Source organism: Nannobrachium achirus, assembly GCF_963921795.1.
Source record: "Nannobrachium achirus genome assembly, chromosome: 24".
Taxonomy (NCBI): domain Eukaryota; kingdom Metazoa; phylum Chordata; class Actinopteri; order Myctophiformes; family Myctophidae; genus Nannobrachium; species Nannobrachium achirus.
This window is the reverse complement of record NC_137831.1, coordinates 30177783-30201776: the sequence shown is the minus strand read 5'-3', so window position 1 is coordinate 30201776 and position 23994 is coordinate 30177783. Positions and strand designations below refer to the sequence as shown.

At 42.5% G+C, this 23994-nt stretch overlaps 1 protein-coding gene across 1 annotated transcript in view; it reads left to right on the top strand.

The window, feature by feature from the left end:
- Positions 1-3232: 3232 nt before the first annotated feature.
- lrrfip1b (leucine rich repeat (in FLII) interacting protein 1b) overlaps positions 3233-23994 on the top strand; it is a 96074-nt gene continuing 75312 nt past the window's right edge. The window contains exon 1 of the mRNA XM_080720681.1: positions 3233-3604. Within this exon, the coding sequence (XP_080576807.1) occupies positions 3515-3604 (90 nt within the window). The 5' untranslated portion in view covers positions 3233-3514. The remainder of the gene's footprint in view (positions 3605-23994) is intronic.

Genomic DNA, 23994 nt, shown 5'->3' with positions numbered 1-23994 from the left:
TCCTTCAAAATTGGTCTGAAAAGTCACCTTTGACGGCTGCCACTCGTGCATGACTTGTAAAATGACTAAGCCCCCGTCTGTTCATTTTATTCATTTTCTTTTCTGCTTTTGTAATTGATGTTATCATATAAAGTACTATGTTCTATCTGTCTGTCTTTCAATGTTATAGGCTATGAGATAGCCTACATAAAGTGGTTCCTTTGTAAATAAGCCGTAAAGCTTACTAGGATCTCCTTTTAGTTGACCTTGTACCAGTGATTTGTGAAACTGTACTTTTTTCAATTGCAAACTGCTAATAAACTAATCAATCAATCAATCAATCAATCAATCAATCAATCAATCAATCAAACAAACAAACAAACAATCAAACAAACGACTTGATCATCAACTAGATCTCAATCTCCATATAAGGAGCAGGTCAATACCTCTACATCTGACCTCAGAGACTCGATCCATATATGGATGTCAGCTATCTGTTCTGACGTCACAGTGATGACTCGACCAGCTCAGAAGGGTATACACAGACATGCCAAAGCAGCCGTGTTTGTGTGTGCGTGCGCATGTGTGTGTGTGTGTGTGTGTGTGTGTGTCTGTGTGTGTGTGTGTGTGTGTGTGTGTGTGTGTGTGTGTGTGTGTGTGTGTGTGTGTGTGTGTGTGTGTGTGTGTGTGTGTGTGCATGCGTGCGTGCGCGCGCTTGTGTGTGCGCATGCGAATGCCGGATAAACATGACAATCATTTCAGGTCCATGCCTGAAGTAGAGTGATTTTGCCAATCCTGGAGCCACAGTTTTCGATAGAGCAACATATGTTGGTGTAACACCGGAACCGTGAACCTATCAGCGGAGAGCGTCATCCGGGATTGCTGCAAAATAACTTCCTTGGATTGCTGCCACCCCCCCCTCCTCCTCCTCCTCCTCCTCCCTCCTCCCCTGCGTGCTCCATAGTGTTGCCATGTCCGCATATTATAAGTGACTTTGGGTTTCTTCTGCTATTTTCAAAAGGCCAATATACGGCTGAAGTGGTTTGTGTGTTTTTTGTAATATGCTAATAATCAAAAGCTACAAAGAAACTAGTAACTAAAGTTGTCAAATAATTGTAGCGGAGTAAAAGTACAATATTTGCCTAATTTAATGATTTGCCTTTTGAGATGTAGTGGAGTAGAAGTAAAACTAGGCCTACACAAAATTGGAAATGCTCCAGTAAAGTAAAAGTGCTTAAAGGACGAGAACACCACTATTCAACCTATCTTCATGTAGGCTAATTGGTCCTCTAGTGTTCATGATAAAATAGCATTTTCTTCTACTTGGTCTGAGTCTCAGAGGAGGGCTGTGGGCAGGTCGGAAACCCATCATCCTGTGACATCATTGATGGGGAATCCAAGCTAATAGAAAATGCAGGCTTTCTATTCCTCAAAAGTTTGAATGTTAAAGTGGAAGCCATTATTCCCGCGATAATAAAAATCTAAATATTTTTTTCAAAAATATTTTATATCAAAAAAAAAAAGTTAAACGATGATGTCACAAGATGAAGGATTTCTGAACTTCCTAGAGCTCTCATAAGAGACTTGGACTGAGTACAAAAGCATGTGCTATTTTATTATGAACATTAGTGAGGAGGACCTATATGAAGATACATTGAAATGTGGCAAAGTCATCCTTTAAAGGACACCTTTAGTTTTTTACAACAAGGGTTCATATTTTAGATTGTAATTAAAGAATATAAAAGATGAGTGTTAAAATGATTTCATTTACCTCTTTCTATTGTTTTAGAGATTCTTATTTCAGTGGTTGGGGGCATGCGTACAAGTGGCTAAATATGTCATTTTACACAGAAATAGCCCATTCCCAAGATAGGCCTACAATGCAACCTTTCATGGTTGGATGTGACTTATGGGGGCTAGAAGTGTTACTGTAAATAGCAATAAAGAAACTGCTGGCTTATTGTGTCTAAAATACATATTTAGCCACTTGTACGCATGCCCCCATGTGTATGCATGCCCCACATTTTAGCACGGTAAATGCGATAAAACAATAGAATGAAGCAAATGAAAACATTTTAACACTCACTTTTTCTTTTCTCTAATTACAATCTAAAATATGAACTCTTGTTGTAAAAAAACAAAGTTGTCCTTTAAGTAAATACTTAATTGATTACTTTACACCAGTGGTTCTCAACCTTTTTCAGGCCACGACCCCCAAAATAATCATAATTTAACTGGGGACCCCCCACCTTGACGAACACTAAAAATTGAAGCATTAATTTTTTTTCTAGAACATGGTTCTATTGTGAAAATAGCAGATCTACATGTTCACAACGCCTCGCGTTGTGAGGCATTGTGAGCATGTAGATCGGCTATTACCACAACTTCTCCCTATAATATTAGACAATTTGGCCAAGGTTGACTTTTTGTCATTAAGAGGTATTAAAAAGTCCTTAAATTGTCACTTTAGAAATGTGCAGATACCATAGGCCTACACTTAAACTTTGTGTGGGTTTGTTTACTGTTGAGTGAGAAAACAATGTTGCACATTAGGTTAATCATCTGGGGACCCCCCAAAATAATTTGGGGACCCCCCTGGGGGTCCCGAGCCACAGGTTGAGAACCACTGCTTTACACCTGACTGACGGACATGCTTGTTGTCATGGACCTGGATGCTTGTTTCTCTCTCTCGCAAAACCTGGCAACACAGTTCCTCCAGCGTCAGCGTGTGTGTGTGAGTGTGTGTTGTGACGTGACATTGTGTGGATTATGGCGATGATGATGATGCCGTTGAGGCGTTGATCAAACCGACCAAACCCCCGATGATGATGATGAAGATGACGATAATGTTGTTGCTCGGAGGACATGCTAACAAGCCTCCGCAGCTGCTTCTTCACCGGCTCCACGCGCCCTGCTGCGTCCCGAACACAGGCAGCTACTGACGGCTGAGGGTGATGGGTGACAATGGCGGATTAAAATAGCTGACGGGACAAGCGTTTTTCCAGACGCCGAAAGGGACAGGGATAATATTGGGATATACCCCCGCGACGTGGCCCCCGGCGGCCAGGCAGTGACACATCGAACTATACAGCGATAACACAGCAGTGCAACGTTATTTCAAAATATAGCTGCAAGCAGTGATAACGGGGCCAACAACAACAACCGCAATAGTGTCAAATATGCAATACAACGGATCCTATTATTAATAATTATGGACCGGATGATCTCTGCGCCTTGTTTGCCGACTTGCAGATTGGAGAGATTGTAGCTGTGGAAACGTTTCTCTCCTCTCTCTCTCTCACATAGACTCATACACACACACACTACACAGCATTTTTCTTTTCTTTTTTTATTGCTTTTTTCCATTACGTGGATATGATGGTATTTCCATTGAGGGGACAGTCTCCGCTTCTTGCCATGCTTCGCCGCAGTTCTCTGTGGTTTTGACACGTATAGGCCCCCCGTGCGGGCAGAACCCAGGCATCTTTAAACGGCACATATACAGGGGATTGTTATTTTTGTTGTATTATTTAACATGGGAACTCAGGTCACTGGGAGAAAACGGATCCCGAACCGAGAGAAGCTGACCGCTGAAGACGATGCTCTCAACCAGATCGCTCGGGAGGTAAGTTTTATGAATTATTATTATTATTATTAGCAGGCTTGTCAACTCTCCTGGATTTCCCAGGAGTCTCCTGGATTTTGACCCCATCTCCTGGCATGCTCCTGGATTGGCAAATCTCCTGGATTTCTCCTGGATTTGGTATCAAACTCCCAAAATTCACCAGAACACAGTAAATTACATCTACTATGTCATCATTAAAGATGTCCTTTGGTTCAGTCATCAAATCTATACACCTACATTTGGCACTTTAAGGCTGAAATTGTACCCAGTAAAGCAAGCCTGATAAACGTATAAAACATGCACAAAATTCACCAGAAAACAGGAAATTACATCTACTATGTTACATTTTTTATGGGGGAGGACCCCCAGACCCCCCGCTTTAGGGTTGGGGGCAATGCATGCAAGAAAAATCATATACATGTAATGACTTAAAGATGAGAAGTCATTATTATTCACCTACATTTGGCATTTTAAGGCTGAAATTGTGCCAGTGCTAGTAGCCTAAAGCAAGCCTGATAAAAGTATCAAACAAGCACAAAATTCAACAGAGCACAGGAAAATCTATATCTGTTAAGAGGTTTTGGGGAGAGGACCCCCAGACCCCGGTAGGGGAGTTCCGCGCACCACCTAAAAATAAATCTCCTGGATTCTGACCGTCCAATGTTGACAACCCTGTTATTAGGCCTATTATTATTATTATGATTCATTGAAGGAACCAGCTCGGCTACATGCATGTTGTATTGGAGGACAAACTCACTGCGCAAAATCCACAGGGCTACGTTCAGTTACAGCAGTGTCGTGTGTTTTCTCAATCTTCTTATTTCAAGGACCCCCATATGATATGCTTTAGGTCTGGGGCCCCCATTTGATATGTTTTTTCTTTTTTTTTTTTATCCTAGGTTACCCACACTGTAAAGTGTCCTGTTAGTTTAACTCTGAGAGGGTACAGGTGGTGAGGGTACAGTTCCACCTGTAGGCCTACCCTCTCAAGAGTTGAAGACCCCAGTATGGTCCATTGGTGGTCTATACCAATCTCTTAGCTGGGGGTCCACAGACCTCACATTGAGAACAACTGTAAACACTAGTCTATTATGCTCAACCTCTCCTGCGAAGGTTGTGAGATTCAAATCCTATAAGGGGTCCGTTTGGTTCCATCTGCGCCCTCTCAGAGTTGCGGACAGACCCCAGAAGGGTCCAATTAGGTCCAACAATCTCTTAGCTGGGGCCTGGGGGACCCACTGGATCCCCCCCAAGGGACCCCTGGGACCACTACAAGTCCAATTGGTCTATTATGCTGCCTTAAAAATCCTGTGAAGGTTGTGTGACATTAAAGTCCACATAAGTGACATGACAACGCCGGTGCAGTGGGCCCCTCCTCGACCCCGCCTACTGTGTATAAAGAGTGCAAACACAGCGGTCATTAGGCTAAATGTATTCTCCAGGACACACACGCATCATATGCGTTCATCCTAAAAAGCCCCAGCAGACAAAAGCTCCATTATTGCTGGGCGGAGAGCGGTGACATTGTTGGTTTGGCCTACATAGTTAAGAATGTGGACGGATAATGTAACCGACGCGGACAAATGAATGGGGGGAATTGTTAATGGGAGGGGGGAGGAACGACTTGTTTCATAAAATGATCTGTGGAGATCAGAGCATCTTCTGGGGACTGTTTGATTAAAAAAGAAATACAATATAGGCCCCTTTTCCACCAAAATAACATGTTTCTAGAACTGGTTATACTTGGAACATTGGCGCTTTCACAGAACCAGCTTGCAAACTGGCTTGCGAGTCCCCAATTGCCGCAGGTTCGATACCAGGCCTCGCCAGCAATGTGTTGAATGTTATCGGTCGTACAGGAAATTCAAAGGCCCTTTCCTTTTCGTGTATTTTTTTTAATGATTTAATGAAAAATAATAGTATAAAAAGTATCACGTTCCCAGGCAATGCTCTCTTTCATTTTACTGATGTAAAATGGTAATGGAACTACAATGCAGGCAAGCAGGTGCCAACTTGCAGCTCACGCTCAAGCAGGCCCGCATCAGTGTGCCGACGGGCCGGTATCCCGACACTAAAACTAACTCTAAACCTAACCTCAGTAACCGTGACGAGTAACTAACCTGCCGACGCTAGTCGGAACAGCGGCCCGTCTGCATATTGAGCGGACCCCTGCCACACACATGCCCTACTTGTGCGCAAGCAGAGCCCCCAATTAATGATTTTTGCTAGCTTTTCCCGATGTTTATATCACATAATGCATCTTCCAACCTGTAGAATAGTGACATGCCCAATTTGGTTCCCAGTTCAGGGCAAGAAAAATAAAGGTTTTTGGTTCCACTGCCAATGACAATTGTTGAAGGCTCTGTTCCTTTCTTGTCAAACAGAGTCAGGGTGCCGGTATTAGATCGATACCTTCCAGGGACCCACATGGTTCCTTGGGGGTTCCAAATCACCCCTTAAAAGTTGTATAACTCTGAGAGTGTACACATTTGTACACTCAAAGTTATGGGGGTCCTTGAAATAAAAGGTTTGTGCTACGTGAAATGGAACAGAGCCTTCATTAGTATCATTGGTAACACCGGCTTTGAAGTAAGTGAGAAGAGACCCAACTTCTCTCCAATATGGCTGCTGTGCAAGTGTGCATATAGCCTATTCTTTTTCAGTGGGAACACTCTGAACTGGTTAAAAATTAGGCGGTGGAAAAGTAGCCTGTGTGAAGTACATCAGAGAGGGTGGTGCCTTCAGTTGTCCCAGGCGTATGCTGTGCCAGCTGCAGTGGAAAGAAGACTTTAAACTATTATTATTTACATGTCAGGAAGAGGGTTGGGAATGCAGTGCTGACATATTTCCAGAGGGGAGAACCACACACTCATGCCGGCATGTGTGACTGTGACAGCTCTTCCTGTGATCAGATGGTGTCTATTCATTATTAACAGCCAGTTGTTGAATTGGTGTGACCAGGCCTGGGATTTAATAATTTTAGGGGCACGGCCACTTGGCCTTTTGGAGGGCACAAAGGCCAAATGCCAGGGCAGGAAGGCCATCAAATAAAACAAGATGTTAGTCCATTGAAAGAATCTGTAGTGAAATAAATAAATCATGGCATTTACAATCGTATCCATGCTCTTTAAAGATGGGGACTCAGGTGTTAAGATTTCAGATTCTCAACAACAGACACTGGTGTCTACAGTACATGACAAGAAAGATATTGACAAGAAAGACACAGAAGAAAGTGGTACATTCAGCAGGTCATGCCATTTGTTTTGAGGGGCACAAGGCCAAACTGAGGGGCAACGGCGGCCATGGCTTTCATGGCCTCCATCAAATTCCTGCCCTGGATGTGACCCTAACTAAGTTAGTTAACTCTCCTTTTTGTATTCCACTAATTAAAGGAAATGTTAAAGACAATAGCAATGTGTGTGTACCCTTGATACCTTTAACTCTTTGATGCTATTCAATTCTATTTTAGATACAGACAGCATTTCCGTATAGCTCAGGTTTAGAATAGCAGTTGTCAGTTCCTTAATGAATCCATGCCAATAAATGACATGCTATCGGAATGGCATAGACTGGCGTACTCGTCGATATCGATCAGTATTTTAGGCAGTATCGGCAGCTTTTCCTATACTGGCATCAACAACCAATTGATGCTTTCAGACTGCTACTCTTCTATTCTATTCTACTCGGTTCTGGATACAGATACAGTTTAGAAGCGCGGTTGCCGGTTCCTCAAACCCGACGATTCTCAGCAGGTAAAGTGAGTCTGTAACACTCTCCCTGTGCCATCAACACCCATACTGTATGAGGTGCCCTTGAGCAATGCGCTTAACCCTTGCTTGCTTCAGTGAAGGTACACACCTAACAAACATACATGTCATTTAGATAGCATTTTCAGGCCACTTTCAACTTATCATCATATCGTATATCGAAGCTATATAGCTCTGATGTACAGATTATTAATGTTTTGATTGGTTCTGATTTGATTGAATGGGTTCTTGGTCTACCTACCCCCTTTTTTTTTTAAGAGTAGGCCTGTCCTTGCTTATTGTAAATCGCTCCGGATTAGGAGCGTCTGCTAAATGCCTAAATTTCTCTCGCGTAGTCTCGCGTAGCCAGACTCTGCTATATAGAGTCTGGAATGGCAGCTCCCGAACGGCGAGTATCGGAAGTAGCCAGTGCTGCACTGAACTGTAGTCCCATTGGAAACATAGCTCAGACAAAGTCATTCGAGCGGCCTATTCTTGTTATGGGTGTATAGTTTAAGAAAACGTATGAAAACATCATGGAGGTAACACCAATAACACTAGAGAAAGACAGAATAACACCCCCAGAAATATTGAAAGGAGACTTAAACGCTTCCAGTAGGACATGTTATTGCTACTGCACCAAGGGAGCGGTTGCATCACATCCGCTTTATCTCGCACTCATCGTTTCTATTTCCGTGCCCCAGACTGTTGACGGGTGTATTTCCCAAATCGCGGAGTCAACAGTCTGGCCACGCGAGACTAGTTCCTCTGCACATGGTGTGCTCATCAGGACGTGCTCATGGTCACCCACAGCAGTGGTTCCCAAACCTTTCAGGTCGAGAAATTAGACGTGTGCCCGGGACCCAAACTAGTGAAAACGGCAGAGCTACAAGCTCACAGCGCGTCGCTTCGTGCCACATTGTGAGCGTGTAGATCGTCTATTTTCACTATTTTTTGCATTTCTGAGATTTATCATTTATTTATGAATGAAATTATTTAGAGAAATCATAGAATTTTAGATTTTTTATTCATGACAAATTGACAATCTTTTGCAATCTTGAAAATGTTTTGAAATAATAATAATAATTGAAAACGGATATTAAGGGACCATACAAAATACCAGTGTTTTTGGAAACACTGACCTACAGTATAAACCAAGGTCTGCTGACCTCTACATCTGGAAGGAATCAGCTCTTCTTGCAGCCTGAAGGAACCGTAACTGCATGGCCCCTGAAGGGCAGAGAAGGTCTCCTTCTCCTCTTGGGTCCCTCTAGTGCAGACTCAGAGCTTCTTCATTTCTCAAACTTGTGTTTGTATGGTATTTGGCAGCGGACAGCCCCCCCCCAAAAATCACTTCAATTCGATCATTTCAAACGTTCGCCTCGATTGAGATAATTAACTCATATGCTGCCATTTAACAATACCTTCGTACTCTTTAACTGCCATTCGTCTCCATAGACTTCCATGTAATTCATAGTGCACGGATCATGCACACCCATGCCTAGATAATGCACCACGTGTGTCCACATTGCTCACAGCTTTCAAACAAAAAAATCCGAATGGAAATCCGTTCAGGCATTCATGAGATAGCAGCCATTATGTTTTACACTGTTGTGAGCTTGGAGGTCTGCTACCTGAGTTGTATGGGGGTTGTATGGGGGTTAAACAAGCAATTTCGCGATCGCTATCATGCCTACTAACGTTTTTGGGGTCCAAAAAAAAAAAATTTGAAAAAAAAAAAAAAAAAAAAAAAAAACTTTTTTTTTTTTTTTTTTTTTTTTATTCACGGGATTCACGGGCGTGGCAGGGTGGGACAACGGGATTTTTAAGGGATTCACGTTTTTGGCAGTTAATGAGTTAATGAACAATAATTTCAAGAAAACAAAAAGAAAAGTTGCTGATCTAGATCTACATGCATCACAATGTGAGCTCGTAGTTAGATGCATAGGATATTTTGTTAATTTTGTATGCCACTATTGGACAGTGAAATATAATACGGGGTTAATTGGTTAAACAGGGTTGTCAATTTACTCGATTACAAAATCATGTTGATTCGTGGATAGAGAAGAAAAAAGAAAACCTTCATTATTTTGATTAACCTACATGACCAATAGTAAGTTATTGGATCTAATCTATATACGTTTTGATACATTTAGGTTCATTCAGGTTCCAGCCATAACCACTGTATAGTAGAATGGAAGAGACCACTATGGACCCTGGAATCGATGTGGAATCATAGGCTAGTTCCACACTAGATGTCGGATTCATGGAACTCCCCCAGAGAGAGAGTGGTGCTGAGTTTGATTGATGGAAAGCTTCATAACATGTTTAAGGGGGTTGCAAGGGTTTAAAACATTTGAAAAGTACATGAAAGACAGTAAATGATTTAACTCTTAGTTGACCCTCACCCTCAGAGGTCAAATGCAGACATTGCACAGGTCTAGGCATGTACACGTTTCCCCTCCACTCAAAAACACGTTTTCTTCTACAGTTAAAGGTATAGGCCTGTCACAATTATTACATAATCGTCTAATCGCAATTATTTCACATAATCGCAAATATTTTGTCATAATCGTCATAATCGTTTCCATGTTGAAAAGTGTTCACATTTTCAAACATGTTAAAAAATAGTGGAAATAGCAGATCTACAAGCTCACAACGCATCGCGGCGCGTTGTGAGCTTGTAGAGCGGCTATTTCCACTATCTTTTTTAAGTATAAAGTTGTCAAATATGTCAGTAATTTCTTTGTATATTCAGGTTATGTGTCACCATGTGCAACTTAAGCCAAACAGAAATGTAATTGTCAACGACAAAAAACATAATTAAATCGTTAATCGCAATTATTTGAGTGACAATTAATCGTCATATAAAATGTCATAATCGTGACAGCCCTAGTTAAAGGGATATTTCACTTTCAAACATGTTTGGGGTCATCTCAACTAATCAGGCTTTTGTTTCACACCAGTATTTAGATTCAGCATTTCAATATTCCATATTAATTTGATCAGACCAGAACCAAGGACAAGTGTCTTCAATGAATCTATCATGGATCAAATGCAGTTTGAAGTTGGGTTTGCATAGGAAGGGGTATGTCTGAAAATGTCGAGCAACTTAGAAACTGTCCCGGGTGAAACACAAGAGCCGTTAAAATGACCCCTGAAACAAGTTTGAATGTTTTAAAAGTAGGGATGTTAATCGACGCATTATTGGCGAATCGACGCGTCGCGGCCGAAAATCGACGCGTCGATCGACTTTTTTCACTTTTTTTTTCGCTAAGCAGCAGCTGAGAGGAGAGCACAACGGCGCATTACTTAAAGCAACACAACGTATGCAGCTGCACCCATCAGAACTTGCATCAAAGCCCTATATGATAAACAATTGCTCTTCCTTGCGTTAGCATGGAGTCTGTTCTTTAGAGACTAGAAGCGGAGTTACAACGTCCATGGAACGTAGTGGGGGTGCTCAGGCTAGCGCACCCCAGGCTAGTGTATCAAATGTGGAGCAGTGTCTGACTCGCTCTCTCCCCGACCGAGTCAACGGGTGTGTCGCATTAACGTGTATTTTGCGATCATCGCACACGACGGCGACGCTGCCATTAACAAGCGAGCTTTCGTGTCAAGCAATGAAGCATGCATGCAGAAGCAGGAGGTAAACAAAAGCATCCAGTCCATAGAGTTGATACAGTCAGGCAAGTCAGCGCGCACTGCTATGACGCGCACATCAGACGGTCCAGCAGTGTTTCTCAACCAGTAGTCCGCGGACCTGACTAGCGCCGCATGCATGCGAATGCACAACACATGCAGGCATGCACTCGTCTCCGACACAGACACACACACACACACACACACACACACACACACACACACACACGGTCCTCTCACATATGGAAAACATTAACGCTTATAACGTTTTTGAGCGATTAAAACCTATTTTGGGGGAAAAACCTTTGAAAAATAAAAAAATATATATATTTTTCGATTTTTCGACTCGTACTTTTTGAGTCGCGGTGAGCGTGAGTCGATCGACGCGTCGATTTCCGATTTTCACATCCCTATTTAAAAGTGAAATGTCCCTTTAAATTCAGTTGCAAGCACAGTGCTTTGCTTTGTCCATGCACATTGTTCATGCATGTTCAGAACTCGACAACAGAGCGTTCGGCTGTGTGGATGTCACCAAATCCCATAAATATGAAAATCACCTTTTCACCATCACCATGAAGCAGCAGCGATGGTGGGTGGGGAATGAGGTCTGTGATATTTACATATTTTAATATTCATAGGACAGGATTTTCTCACTGAGAGATTAGAATGAGCGTCCAGACCCTTCTCAGAGTATGTTTTACCCTCTATTTGAGGAAACCATGTTGAACAATACATTAATCATAAACGGAGGATGTTTACGTTCTCAAAAGAAGAAACATTTCTGGTTTAGGGCGGCCTTTTTAAAGGTTAAGGCAAGACATGTACAGCAAGATAGGTGGGAAAAAAGTACATGATTTCAGACAAACTTCCATTCTGAGCCTCCTGTTTGTGGCCACTTTGTCGCGGCTCAATGTATAGTCGAGACAACGTGTCTCACTCTGTCAGCAGCACTCAACAAATTGGGCCCTGCTTGTGTGTTTTTGTTTGCTCACTAACTTGTTTGCTCACCGGCACAGAAATGTGACTCGGCACTTTCAGGTCTCTGTCAGAGCGCTGAGCCGCCGCTGTGTAATAATTGTCAATTAAAGGCGCGCTCTCACTGGCACGCTAATTAGGACGCTCCTGGAGATGCAAGTGACATCACCACCACCGCCAGATGGTCAGATGGGGTTGTATTGTTCCTGCTGTGGGCCAAGTTGACCTAATGAGTGGAGTTGTTGGTTTGATTCCCCCCCCCCCCCCCAGTTCCCAAACTGGGGGTCCCCAGATGATTTTGGGGGGTCCCCAGATGATTAGCTTAATGTGCAACATTGTTTCCTCACTCGACAGTACACAAACCAACATACTGTACATTATACAGTAAGTGTATACACGGTATCTGCATATTTCTAAAGTTAACACATTAAGGACCTTTAAGTCCCTTTTAATACCAAATTGGCCAAATTGCCACTCGATTTGCCATTCACTTTATGCATGCTCATTCCCGCTATTAACCAGTAAGACTCCCTAATGGGGAGATAAGCGACCGTAGGTCGCTTATCTCCACAAATAGGGCAAAAATGTGTTTTTCCAAAATCTTCCTGATCCATGTTGATGACATGAGTGTAGACATGCTGTGTAGTGATCTTCGTGATTTTAGGGCAAAATCTGTGGGAGCAGTGTCCAAAAATGTGTTTTTAAAAATCGGCCTGAAGGTGGCGCTATATGGGACAGATTCATGGTGATGGGATGAGTGTAGACATACTGTGTAGCGATTTGCGTGATTTTAGGGCAAAAACTGTAGGAGCAGTGTCCAAAAATGTGTTTTAAAAATCGGCCTCATGGTGGCGCTAGAAGAGGGCCATGTGAGAAATGAGGGGTGGGGTGTCCGCGTTGCCTTGGCGGACGAATAGGTACCGGCCCCGGCTCTCCCGGACCCTCCTAGCCCGAGTTACGGCATTTTATGTGAGCTGCAGTGGAGGGGGTCCTCCACTGGGGGCGCCACCACTTTTGCATCCGTTCTGGAGCACCAGGAGTCGGTGGTCCCCGGGAATTCCCCGTGAGCAGCCCCGTTGGGGTGGTCATTTGGTCATTTTTGCACATTTGGTCATTTTTTACATCTGGGGGTCCCAGCTCCGGGGGTCCTTGGAGGTTGTAGTTTGGCAGCCAAGGAGCGTGTGTGCAAAATTTGGCATGGATCGGGGCAACGGTTGAGGAGATATGAGCAGGGCAAGAGTGTGACGTGTGAGGTGTGACAGACAGACGGACAGACTGACTGACTGACGGACTGACGGACTGACAGTTTGTGCAGGTTTTGATAGTAAGTGCGACCTACGGTCGCAATGAAGACGGAATGCACTTCCCCGTCGGTCGGGGAACCTAAAAGAGGACGCTTAACCAAACTTTTTATTTGCTTCGCACGGGCAGTCGGGCAAAGAAACGTTACTTTAGTGTCAATCCTTGCTCTGTGTTTTCACTTCAGTCGTCCCCCAGGCACCCTGCCGCTGCAGCACAGTACATACTGTCAGGCCTCACCCCTGCATGGTTCCCATTCATGAAATGAATCTCCCCGACCCACGCAGCGGCCCAGTGAATTCCGCCTCATTCATAGCAACAGACCGTTGGATTCTTCATTGCACATAAAGGACAGATGCATCCATCATCCTTGTGCCGCTGTAGATTATCAGATTATGTTACAGGAGTGTGTGTCTTGAGCAGAGAACCTGTTTTAACTACTTAAACCAAGGTTCTTTGACAGGAGGTTTGGGACCCCTTGCTTGTAGATCGGTAATTTTGAATTTTCTGGGTTTGGTTTGGTATAGAGGGGAAAAAAAGAGTACACTAAGTACAGAGTGATAGGTCAAGTTTATTATGTATTGATTATTGTTATTGTGGGGGAAAGCAGATCAACAAGCTCACAGCGCACTGCGTTGCGATTCTTGCGACCCACTGTGAGCTTGTTGATCCGCTATTTTTACTCAAAAGCTTTCCCCACAATACAGATGCTGGGTTTTAAGCGTTTTGCCCATGCATGGCTTTGCATTGGCATTTTTTTCCTTCAATAAAAGCCGCAACCAACCAGAAGACACTGCAGCCAGCAAAGACTATTCAGCCTGTGATAGATGGACACACTCAGTGGTGGAAAGAGTACTCAAACCTTTTACTTATACTTATAAGTATCAATACTGCAATGCAGAAACACTCTGTTACATAGAAGTCCGGAATTCAAAATGTACTTGAGTAAATGTAAGAACTTATTGGCATCAAAATGTACTTAAAGTACAAAAGTAGAAAGTGCTCATTATGAAGAATGTCCCATTTCACAAGTTTTCAAATGTATAGATAATAATTGAAAATCGCACATTGTGAGCTTGTAGATCGGCTATTTTCAAATGGTCAAAATGTACATAGGGTTGGAGTGGTTAAGGTGTGTTTTGTAGTAACCAATCTTCAAAGTAACTAGTAACTAAAGTGTTCAAGTTAATGTAGTGGAGTAAAAGTACAATATTTAGATCTAAGGTGTAGTGGAGGTGAAGTACACATTTTGGAAATTGGAAATACTCAAGTAAAGTACAAATAACTCAAATGTACTTAAGTACAGTACTTAAGTAAATGTACTGGGTTACTTTACACCACTGGATACACTCCATTCATACAAACGATGTGCAGCCGACTGAATTATTAATTCAAATCATTTTACTGCTCGCCGAGTCACCGGAGACCAGTATAACCTTTCTAAATCCATGCCTGCATGACAGGCAAGAAAACACAACATGGAAAATTCCTACACTGTTTGGTTGTTAGGGGATCAGAGACAAATAAATACAAACCAGAAGTTTAGAGAACACGACCCATATTAGGCCATTAATAAACTCTTAACTCTAAACTCTAAATGCTTAGCTTGAGAGATGCTTATTCTCGGCGAGCATGTTTTTCTTCTCCGATAGCAAGTCTTAACCCCGTCTAGACTTCGACCGAAACCGAAGATTTCGGTCAAAAGGTCCTTTTCGACCATAAAATGATATCCCTCGCGACTTCTGAAAAGCATTGGACCGAATGAGAGTTCGGAAATTTGCACGTCGGAAAACACAACTCACCGAACCGAGCCGAACAAGTATAGACAGGCCTTAAATGTTCTGTCTGATAGGTGTGGGTGTTTACAGTATGGATTTGCATGTAGTGGATGTTTGGAGGTTTAGAAGAACTGTTCCGCCTTATTTGCCTTTTATTTTAGCAGATTGACAGGAAATTGGGAGTGACACATAGCAAAGGTCATCAGGATTGGCATTCGAACCCACAACACATTCTCAGGCTGATGCCTGGACCGCAAGACCAGCAGTCCAGGCTTCTGGCTTTGAAGAATTGCTAAGGCCAAAAATGGGTCTTGCTTCCTCTCAATGAAGGATTGACCTACTAAACAGTAAACAGCTGTTTTCCAATGTGACTGTATATGTGAGAGAGGGAAAAGATATCTATCTAGGTGTTTTACTTTGTATATAGTTATTGTTTATGGACATATGTGTTTGTATATATGGTAGACATACTCGTGTAGCCCTTGCCTGTGTGCATTTGTAAGCGTGTGTGCATTTGCATACAGTAAGTGTATATGTGTGCTGCTATACTTTAATTTGGTTACAATGGCCAATGGCCCTGTTTTCTTTTCTTTTTTTCTTTTTTTTCCTTTTCTGAATGTTGCAAGGCGAAGAGGGATGCTAGGGTTCAAAGTAGGGCAAGTAGGACAACAAATATACCTTTCACACTAAAAACATTATGACACGTTTTCAGCTTGCAGATCGGCCCTTTCTGCTATTATTGAAAATGTTTTGAATTTTTTTAACATGGAAATAATTTAGACAATTGTAAAACAAGTACCACATGACAGGGACCATTTTCAAGTGGTTAAACTATTGATTAGAAACAGGAAATATGATTGAATGATATGATTAGAAATACGATGGTTTAGTTTCCATTTTCTGAAATAGTTTTACTACTGGAGAAGCTTGCGAGGATCGTGTGGAGTGAAGCAAAGAGAGACCTTTTAGGTTTTCTTAAACAGCCTCGCAGAAGATCTGTGTTTTGCTGCACTGCTAGTGCCGCAGTCCAAAAACAACAAAAAACACATCACCATAGTGATGGCTTTCAAACGGTACATCCACAGTCAAGACTATGCCAAACAAAAACACTGCATGCACTGATTATGACTGGAATACTGAAGCATTAGTCCTTCTCTTCTGCTCCGTCGGCTGTAGGACCGTCACTGTTATGACGTGTTTTGTGGCGATTATTTCTCACACGAATAATCTCTTGCGATATGATGATTTAATTGTGTAACATAATTATGAATAAAAATTACATTTCTGCTTGGCCTTTTATAAAGTCTTTGTAGCCCAAATCCCATCATAAACACAGCTTGAATGTAGTATTTTTATTCAAAAAGCTGCGGTCAAATACATATAATTCTAAGGGTCCTTCACAGTAAAACGATTGAGCACCACTGATATAGAAACACACGTTTTTCAGAAAACCATTAGGATTTAGAAGACATTTTTTTTAGAATCAGCCTCAGGTTTTAATGTGTTAAAATGAATTGCATTTTAAGACATCGGCCGGTATCGATACCATGGCCGATCAATAGTCCATCCCTAGTATAGTATAGTCTCTCTATGTTGTCTGGCAGGCTGTATGGGGCAGTTGACTGCAGTGACAGACAGTGTCCCATGTAAGCCTCTCCTTAAGTCCCTGGGTTGGGCGTCACCCCATAGAGGAAGTGATACGTAATGGGAACTACAAGCACTTGTCATGCTCAGCGGAAAGGATTAGCCTTTTGCTGTGTCTGAATTCTGCAGGGCACATGCCCAGACTTAGCAGCGTGCTGCTAACAATGCATTGTTTTGCCGGGCACAGGCACATACTCGTTTAACAGATTATAACCTCTCTGATGATGTTACATGCACAAGCTAACATGATTGTTTGTAAGTTTAGTACGTTTTCAGCTTCTGTGAAGTCCACACCGTTTAAAGCTTTTTTGCACATACTGCCCACATGTGGTGGCACAGTATGCAGAAACTCAATATGGCCGCTATGGCATGAGACTGCTGCTTCAAGTGCCACGATGCAGCAGTGCAAGCCAAATGTTTGTCCATATCGGTGTACCCACTTGCTTGGGAAATCTCCTCTTTCGTCAACGCAACGTTTCGACAACGGAGCGTCGGCAGGATAGCGCCTCCTCACCCCACGGAGGTTAGGGTATGGTTAGGTCTGGTTGTCGAGAAGATGACATGTAGAAACAGTGACACGCTGCCCACTTGCTCCGGTGGTATGGTTCTGCCGACAGCATCATTTTAACTCTGACTCACCCTGAGGAAAAGGCTCAAAAGAGCCGAAACGTGTGGGTGATCCAGGGGTTGACACTAAGGTTGTTCTCAGAGGCACTTGCCCATCGGGCAAGTACAGGTCATGTTCTACTTGCCCAAAGGTCATGTTCTACTTGCCCAAAGGTCATTCCCACTTGCCCGAAAAGTAAATCGTCCATTATAAAATGATGGGTAAGATTTTAATTACCGCTCAATTTAACACTTATTTCTTTACTTTCTGGGGCTGTGCAATAAAATGTCATACCTCAATACCTCCAAAACCAAATACCAAATACTTTAGTTATGATTGAATATGTCTATGGTTTCACACTTGTTATTTTATATTTTTAAATGTAGCAACAGTAAAAACAGCACATTATAGGTAAACAGTGCTCTTATTTTACATTCCACAGATCAGAAGACAGATCGCACTGGCCACGTTCAGGTGTTTAGACAGATATCTCATGTTTATAGACATTTGTGTCCCCTCTCAAATGAGCACTTGCCCTGTCGGGCAACCTGAAAGCAAACTTCACCTGCCCTGACGTTTTATTTACCTGCCAGGGGCAGGTGGGCAAGCCTTAGTGTGAATGCCTGGGTGATCCCACTTTTAACCCTTTCTTTCAATTATGATCTAGCCAATACTTATTAAAGGCGTTTTAACATTTAGAAGAGTGCCTTGGTTTTCTCTTTTTCTGACTCACCCTTTGTTGAATTCGGTCAGGTTTGTCTCTAAACTGTGGAACCATTGGCGTGTAAAGCATGTGTTTGAATTTACGATTTTATTTGGACTACAGTATGTCTGCCTTTGTTTGCATTTTTATTGTATTTTGTTGCTATGGACCATGTGTCCTTAAAGTTGGATTGATTGATTGATTGATACCTGACAGCGTGTTATCCATGCACTGGTGCTGGGCTGCCTTTGCACAATCGTCATCGTCAAAGAAATGTCATACATTTTTCAAAGATAAAAAAAAGCACAAGTACAGTAGCAGAGTTGCTTCAACGCGTCACAAGCTTGTAGATCTTAAAAAGTCTTAACTTGTCACTTCACTGTACCCCTCCCTGACACACACTGAGGTTGAGAACCACTGGTCTATATCACCACGGGCCACACGATCTGTGCACCATAGTGGGTAACTTTCCGCTGCATGAAAAGTATACTGTATGGTAGCAGAGCTGTTGAGAGATTTTATTTGCTGTAACTGTGCTGCCCAAGATGACTTGTTTGCTGCAGTATATATTCCAAAAAGAAGAGCTGTTGAGAGAGCTATGACACTCCCATAGACTGTTCTATAGGAGAGTCTCTGGGTGCGTTCGGAAACCCGCACCGGGTGTGTGCTCAGTGTAGTGAGTGCAGTGGGCGTGACGTTGGAGAGTGCGTTCAGTGTGGCTTATTTACGAACGACCAGTTTTAACAGGCAGCTGTGTGCTTTTTCACTCTGAACTCTGAAGGTAAACTTTCTGAAAAGCAGCAGTTGCTGATTATGCCAACGTAACGTTGCTATTAGGAGATGTAGGTCTAATTCACAACATTGCTGCTGTAAATTTACATGTTGATGTGTGTGAAACTATCAAGCCCAAACGACCAATTAAGCTGCAAGTGCGGCATTTTGCGGTAATTTCCTCCATTGTTCACAGCTGAGAAGCATTCGAGACACGGCCATGAAAACCAACCAATCAAAACACCGCACCGACGCACCACACCGCCGATCCCCATCTTCTGAGTAGGGTTGGTGAGTGCGTGCACTCAGCACACCAGTGTGCCGCGCACTGGATTTCCGAACGACAACGCACCAAGTGCACTGAATAAACGAACGACAACATGGCACACCAGTGCGTTGAGTGCGCATTTCCGAACGCACCCTGTCTCATATATTCAATATTCAACCATTTATTGCCAAGGATAGCAATTTAAAAAAAGTTTTTTCGGGATTTTTTTAGGCGTGCTCACAGACAAAAAACAAGAACAAGAAGAATTAACAAGGTAACATTCTCCCTCAGGCGACAACCGGTTTTCACATGCACACACACGGTCACTAGGTCACTGCATTCCACCACTTGAAACCTAGCCTCCCTATTCTGGCGTGCCACAGTAGATGCACATTCAGCAAAAAAAATGGCTGATATTCAAGCTCACAACACAACGCTTTGCATTGTGAGCTTATTCTACAAAGGAAGAGAAACTGAGTGGACCGAGCATAGACCCCTGGGGGACCCCAGTCACCAAAACATACTGTAGCATTTAAGTGGTTTAAATAATGCTATCAATTTTCAAGAGCATGTATACAGTAGCGCATAAAGGACTGCAGCAGTGCTGATGGAAAGGGTTTGTGCAGGGCAGAAATGTGATAGCCAGGGAGCTGAGTTGTAAAGGGCGCACGGCGGTTATGGGTGGAGAGGACTGTGGCTCTGTTTTTGTTTGGATTTCCAAAAGCAACGCTTTTCGACTCTGTTGTGCCAAGTACGACCGACGATGGCTCCAATGGGTTGGGTGCGCTAACGGCGGTGGCAGAGACTGCTCACCGCTCTAAAAAAGGACCGAGACGGCTGTGTGTATTTGAGTATTTTTCTAAAGATTTTAGCAACGCAAACTTTGAGTGGGCCTAAGTAAGTAAGTAAGTAAACTTTGAGTGGGGGTCGCCCAGCACAAAGTATTTTCAGATAGGGTGTAGGGGGGTCCAGGGCAAAATTCGTATTGATTTGGGGGTCCTTGGGAGGACATGAAATCGGGTTTCAGAACCACTGCATGAAGAGACCTGCTGGCCCCTAGTGTTCCTCCAGTGGGACACCCATGTATTCCTTCCTCCGGTAGAGCCAAGACACATCTGGAGGATGGAGCGAGTGTGGCCTGTTGTTAATATGATTGATGATGGCTGCCTGCCCTGCACTGCACTGCACTGCACTGCAAATATGTTGACAAGTCACTACAGTTACCGGGGAACCGGCTCTAGAAGTATCGCCAGGAAGACGTGTGAGATACTGTACTATAGGGTTCACGTTGTTTCCAATGCAGTCTTTTGATTGAATTGATTTTATTGAGTTGAAACCACTTGAACCCTACACTGTATACTTAGTTGAGTGGAGTCTCACATGGCTCTGTGCGAGGCCCCCTTCCTGTTTTCACTTGACAATAAATATCTTCGCTGAAAATGGCGTGTTGCGAGTACTTTTTGGCAAATGTTCACTCTCAAAATTAGGACGCAATGAGTTCAAGAGGTTACATTTTTTTACACACCGGAGATTGTTCCCACGTTGATAAACCTGGCTGCTTGTGGGGCTGTAACATAAAACGTGCTTCACAAACAGCAGTGTTGGTGTGACTTCTTCAGATTCACTGAAAAAGTAAATCAAATCAATTAATGGAATGAATGAATACAATAATTACAGGGGTTGACACTAAGGTCTCAGAGGCACTTGCCCATCGGGCAAGTACAGGTCATGTTCTACTTGCCCGAAGGTAATGCCCACTTGCCCGAAAAGTAAATCATCCATTATAAAATGATAGGTACGATTTTAATTGCCGCTCAATTTAACACATATTTCTTTACTTTCTGGGGCTGTGTGATAAAATGTCATACCTCAATACCTCCAAATCCAAATACCAAATACTTTAGCTATGATTGAATATGTCTATGGTTTCACACTTGTTATTTTATATTTTTAAATGTAGCAACAGTAAAAACAGCACATTATAGGTAAATAGAGCTCTAATTTGACATTCCACAGACCAGAAGACAGCGCACTGGCCACGTTCAGGTGTTTAGACAGATATCTTGTGTTGTGTTTATAGACATTTGTGTCTCCTCTCAAATGAGCACTTGCCCTATCGGGCAACCTGAAAGCCAACTTCACCTGCCCTGACGTTTTATTTACCTGCCGGGGGCAGGTGGGCAAGCCTTAGTGTCAATGCCTGTAATTAGTTTTTAATTTACAACATGCATACTGTATATCCAACTTTTACACCAAATTGTGCCAAATTGTCCGAAACTGGCTGTGTTTCATGTTGCAGGCATTGAGACTAAGGCTTGCCCTGGAGTTTGCGTTCAGGTTGCCCGACCAGATATCGGATAACACCAGATATCTGTCTAAAACATGGCCTTCTGGTCTGTGGAATGTAAAATAAGAGCACTGTTTACCTATAATGTGCTGTTTTTGCTTTTGCTATACTAAATATAAAATAAGACATATTCAATCATAGATACTGTAGTAGCTATTTGGATGAGGGGGTATTGAGGTACGATTTTTTTTTATCGCACAGCCCTAGAAAGTAAAGACATAAGTGTTATATAGAGCGGTAATTAAACTCTTACCTATCATTTTATAATGGACAATTTACTTTTCGGGCAAGTTGGCATCATGACCTTTGGACAAGTAGAACATGACCTGTACTTGCCCGATGGGCAAGTGCCTCTGAGACTTCAGTGCCAATCCCTGTGCTGTGACCATTTATGGACGTTAGGTTCTGTTTTGTGATGTCATGCACGTAGTGGTTGAGATCTACTTTTTTTTTGTTGCCTTTATTGATAGGATAGTAGACTGGAAATGGGGAGAGAGATGGGGAGTGACACGCAGGAAAGGTCATCGATATCGAGATTCGAACCTGTGACACGCTGTCAAGGCATCAGAGCCTATGTGGTATGCTCCTGGACCGGTAGGCGTAGTAGCCGTTGTGATCTACTTTCGAGGGGAAATGCACCCAAATAGTTTGGGGTTAAATAGCTCTAGTCTGATAGTAATCATTGCTATAGAGTGTTTGTTCAACTTCCACATTTCTCCAGCTCTTTAGTAAACGGAACATGCATTTTCAGGTCGGGATACCAATTTCATCCAACCAGGAGAGAGGATGAACAAGTGAAGTTGGAAGAGATCAAATGAGCAGACAAAATTGGAAATGATTGGCTGAAATTGAAAAAAACAAATCTATTTTCTACTTATTAAAGAGAGGACAGGTAGATCCCTGTTACTGACCAAACACTCTAGCAATGCCTACTATCAGAAAATAAACTATAACCTTTTCACAACCTCGCTTTAACCCAGAAATATCACACACCCCTACCTTTTTAAGACCATTTTACCATGAAAGCTCATTTCACGATGAAATTAGACACTGTCTTGATACTTTTGATACGGAAATAGCTTATGTGCAAGCTTGAAGTTTTAGATCTTCCTGTCGATCTGCTCGTAGATATGCTTTTTTTAAAGTAATTCTTAAGCCTTTTATCGACGGTGAAGAAAGAGGATCTGGGAATGACTGGCATTCAGCAAATGGTCCGGCCATCGAGAAAGAAAATGTTTAATAATCATTTAAAAATAATATTTATATAATACATTTTTGTAACTTGTAACATTTTATTTCAATATTTATTCTGTAATCTTCGCTTACATGGACTTGCCCAAAACAGGGACGCCAAGGCTAAGGCAGTTCAACCAACAGTCAGGATTTTGACTGTGTGCTAAAGTGATAGGATTACATAAAGCAGGGGTTTTCAAAGTGGGTGACCGTCCATGGGTGCAGCGAGATAATTTGATAATATTTGGAATTCATCAATATCACTTCACTATGTTAGTAAAACAGACCTGATTTGCACTGTACTCGATGAGTTATTTTTCCACCAAGACGACGCTCGTCACCAAAAATAGCAGATCTACAAGCTCATGAGCTCGTGAGCTTGTAGATCGGCTATTTTTGGTGAACCTTCCCCCCAGGATGAGCATGCTGGGATTCGAGTGGTATAACGTTATTTTCAGTCAGTTCTGGTGGAAATGGATATTTCTCCAATAGGATGCAAGATTCTAAAAATGAACAGTGTTAAATCAGGGGTGCCGTGGATGAAAAAAGTTATTTACAGGGGTGCCCAGAGTCAAAAAAAAAAAAAAAAAAGTTTGAAAACCCCTGACATAAAGCACTGCAGCATAGTGAGGAACAGTGCATGGCTCTGCCAGAGGCCTGGGAAGGCAGTATGATTATGGTCAATGGACCGCTTCCACTCACAACACATTTCTTCCCTATTTATCCTCTTAACAACAGCTTATCTTTTCTTTCTTTGTTTTGTTTTATCCATTGGGGTTTCACGTTTGTCTTTTGAGTTGGTTTGGGGTCTTTTTCATATCGTTTTCTCTTTTTTTAATATTATTATTAAACTCTTGGTTCTTTACTTGTGGTTGCATGACTCATTTCTCATCTTTTCTTTTTATGTTTATTTTTAAATATTTCTGGTGTTATTATTGCTCTCTGGTATTTTTTGCTGTTCTAGGACTCGCCAAGCCAAACTTAAACTAAGCATTATCGTCTCTGTCGGGTGGAAACCTCACTATGTTCCGAAGCTGTCTGTTATGTTCAAAAACGGCAAAAGTAGCAGATCCACAAGCTCAAAATGTGTCGCTTCACGCCGCATTGTTGAGCTTGTAGATCTGTTACTTTTGATTCTTTCGTGTGACACTGTATGTTGGGAAAGTATCAAGTTGTAGGGCATTAATTTACAGGCGAAAAGAAAAAAACTAAAAGCTAGGAATATGGAGATTCCTCATTTGTCCTTTCATCCTAGTTGAGGCCAGTTCTTTTGGGTTAGGGTTACGTTTTTTTGCAGGCCTCAGGTTTCTAAGAACTGGCTTGCAGGCCAACGCAGCGTGCGTGGTAAACAGGAGTGTGAGTGTGTGTGTGTGAGAG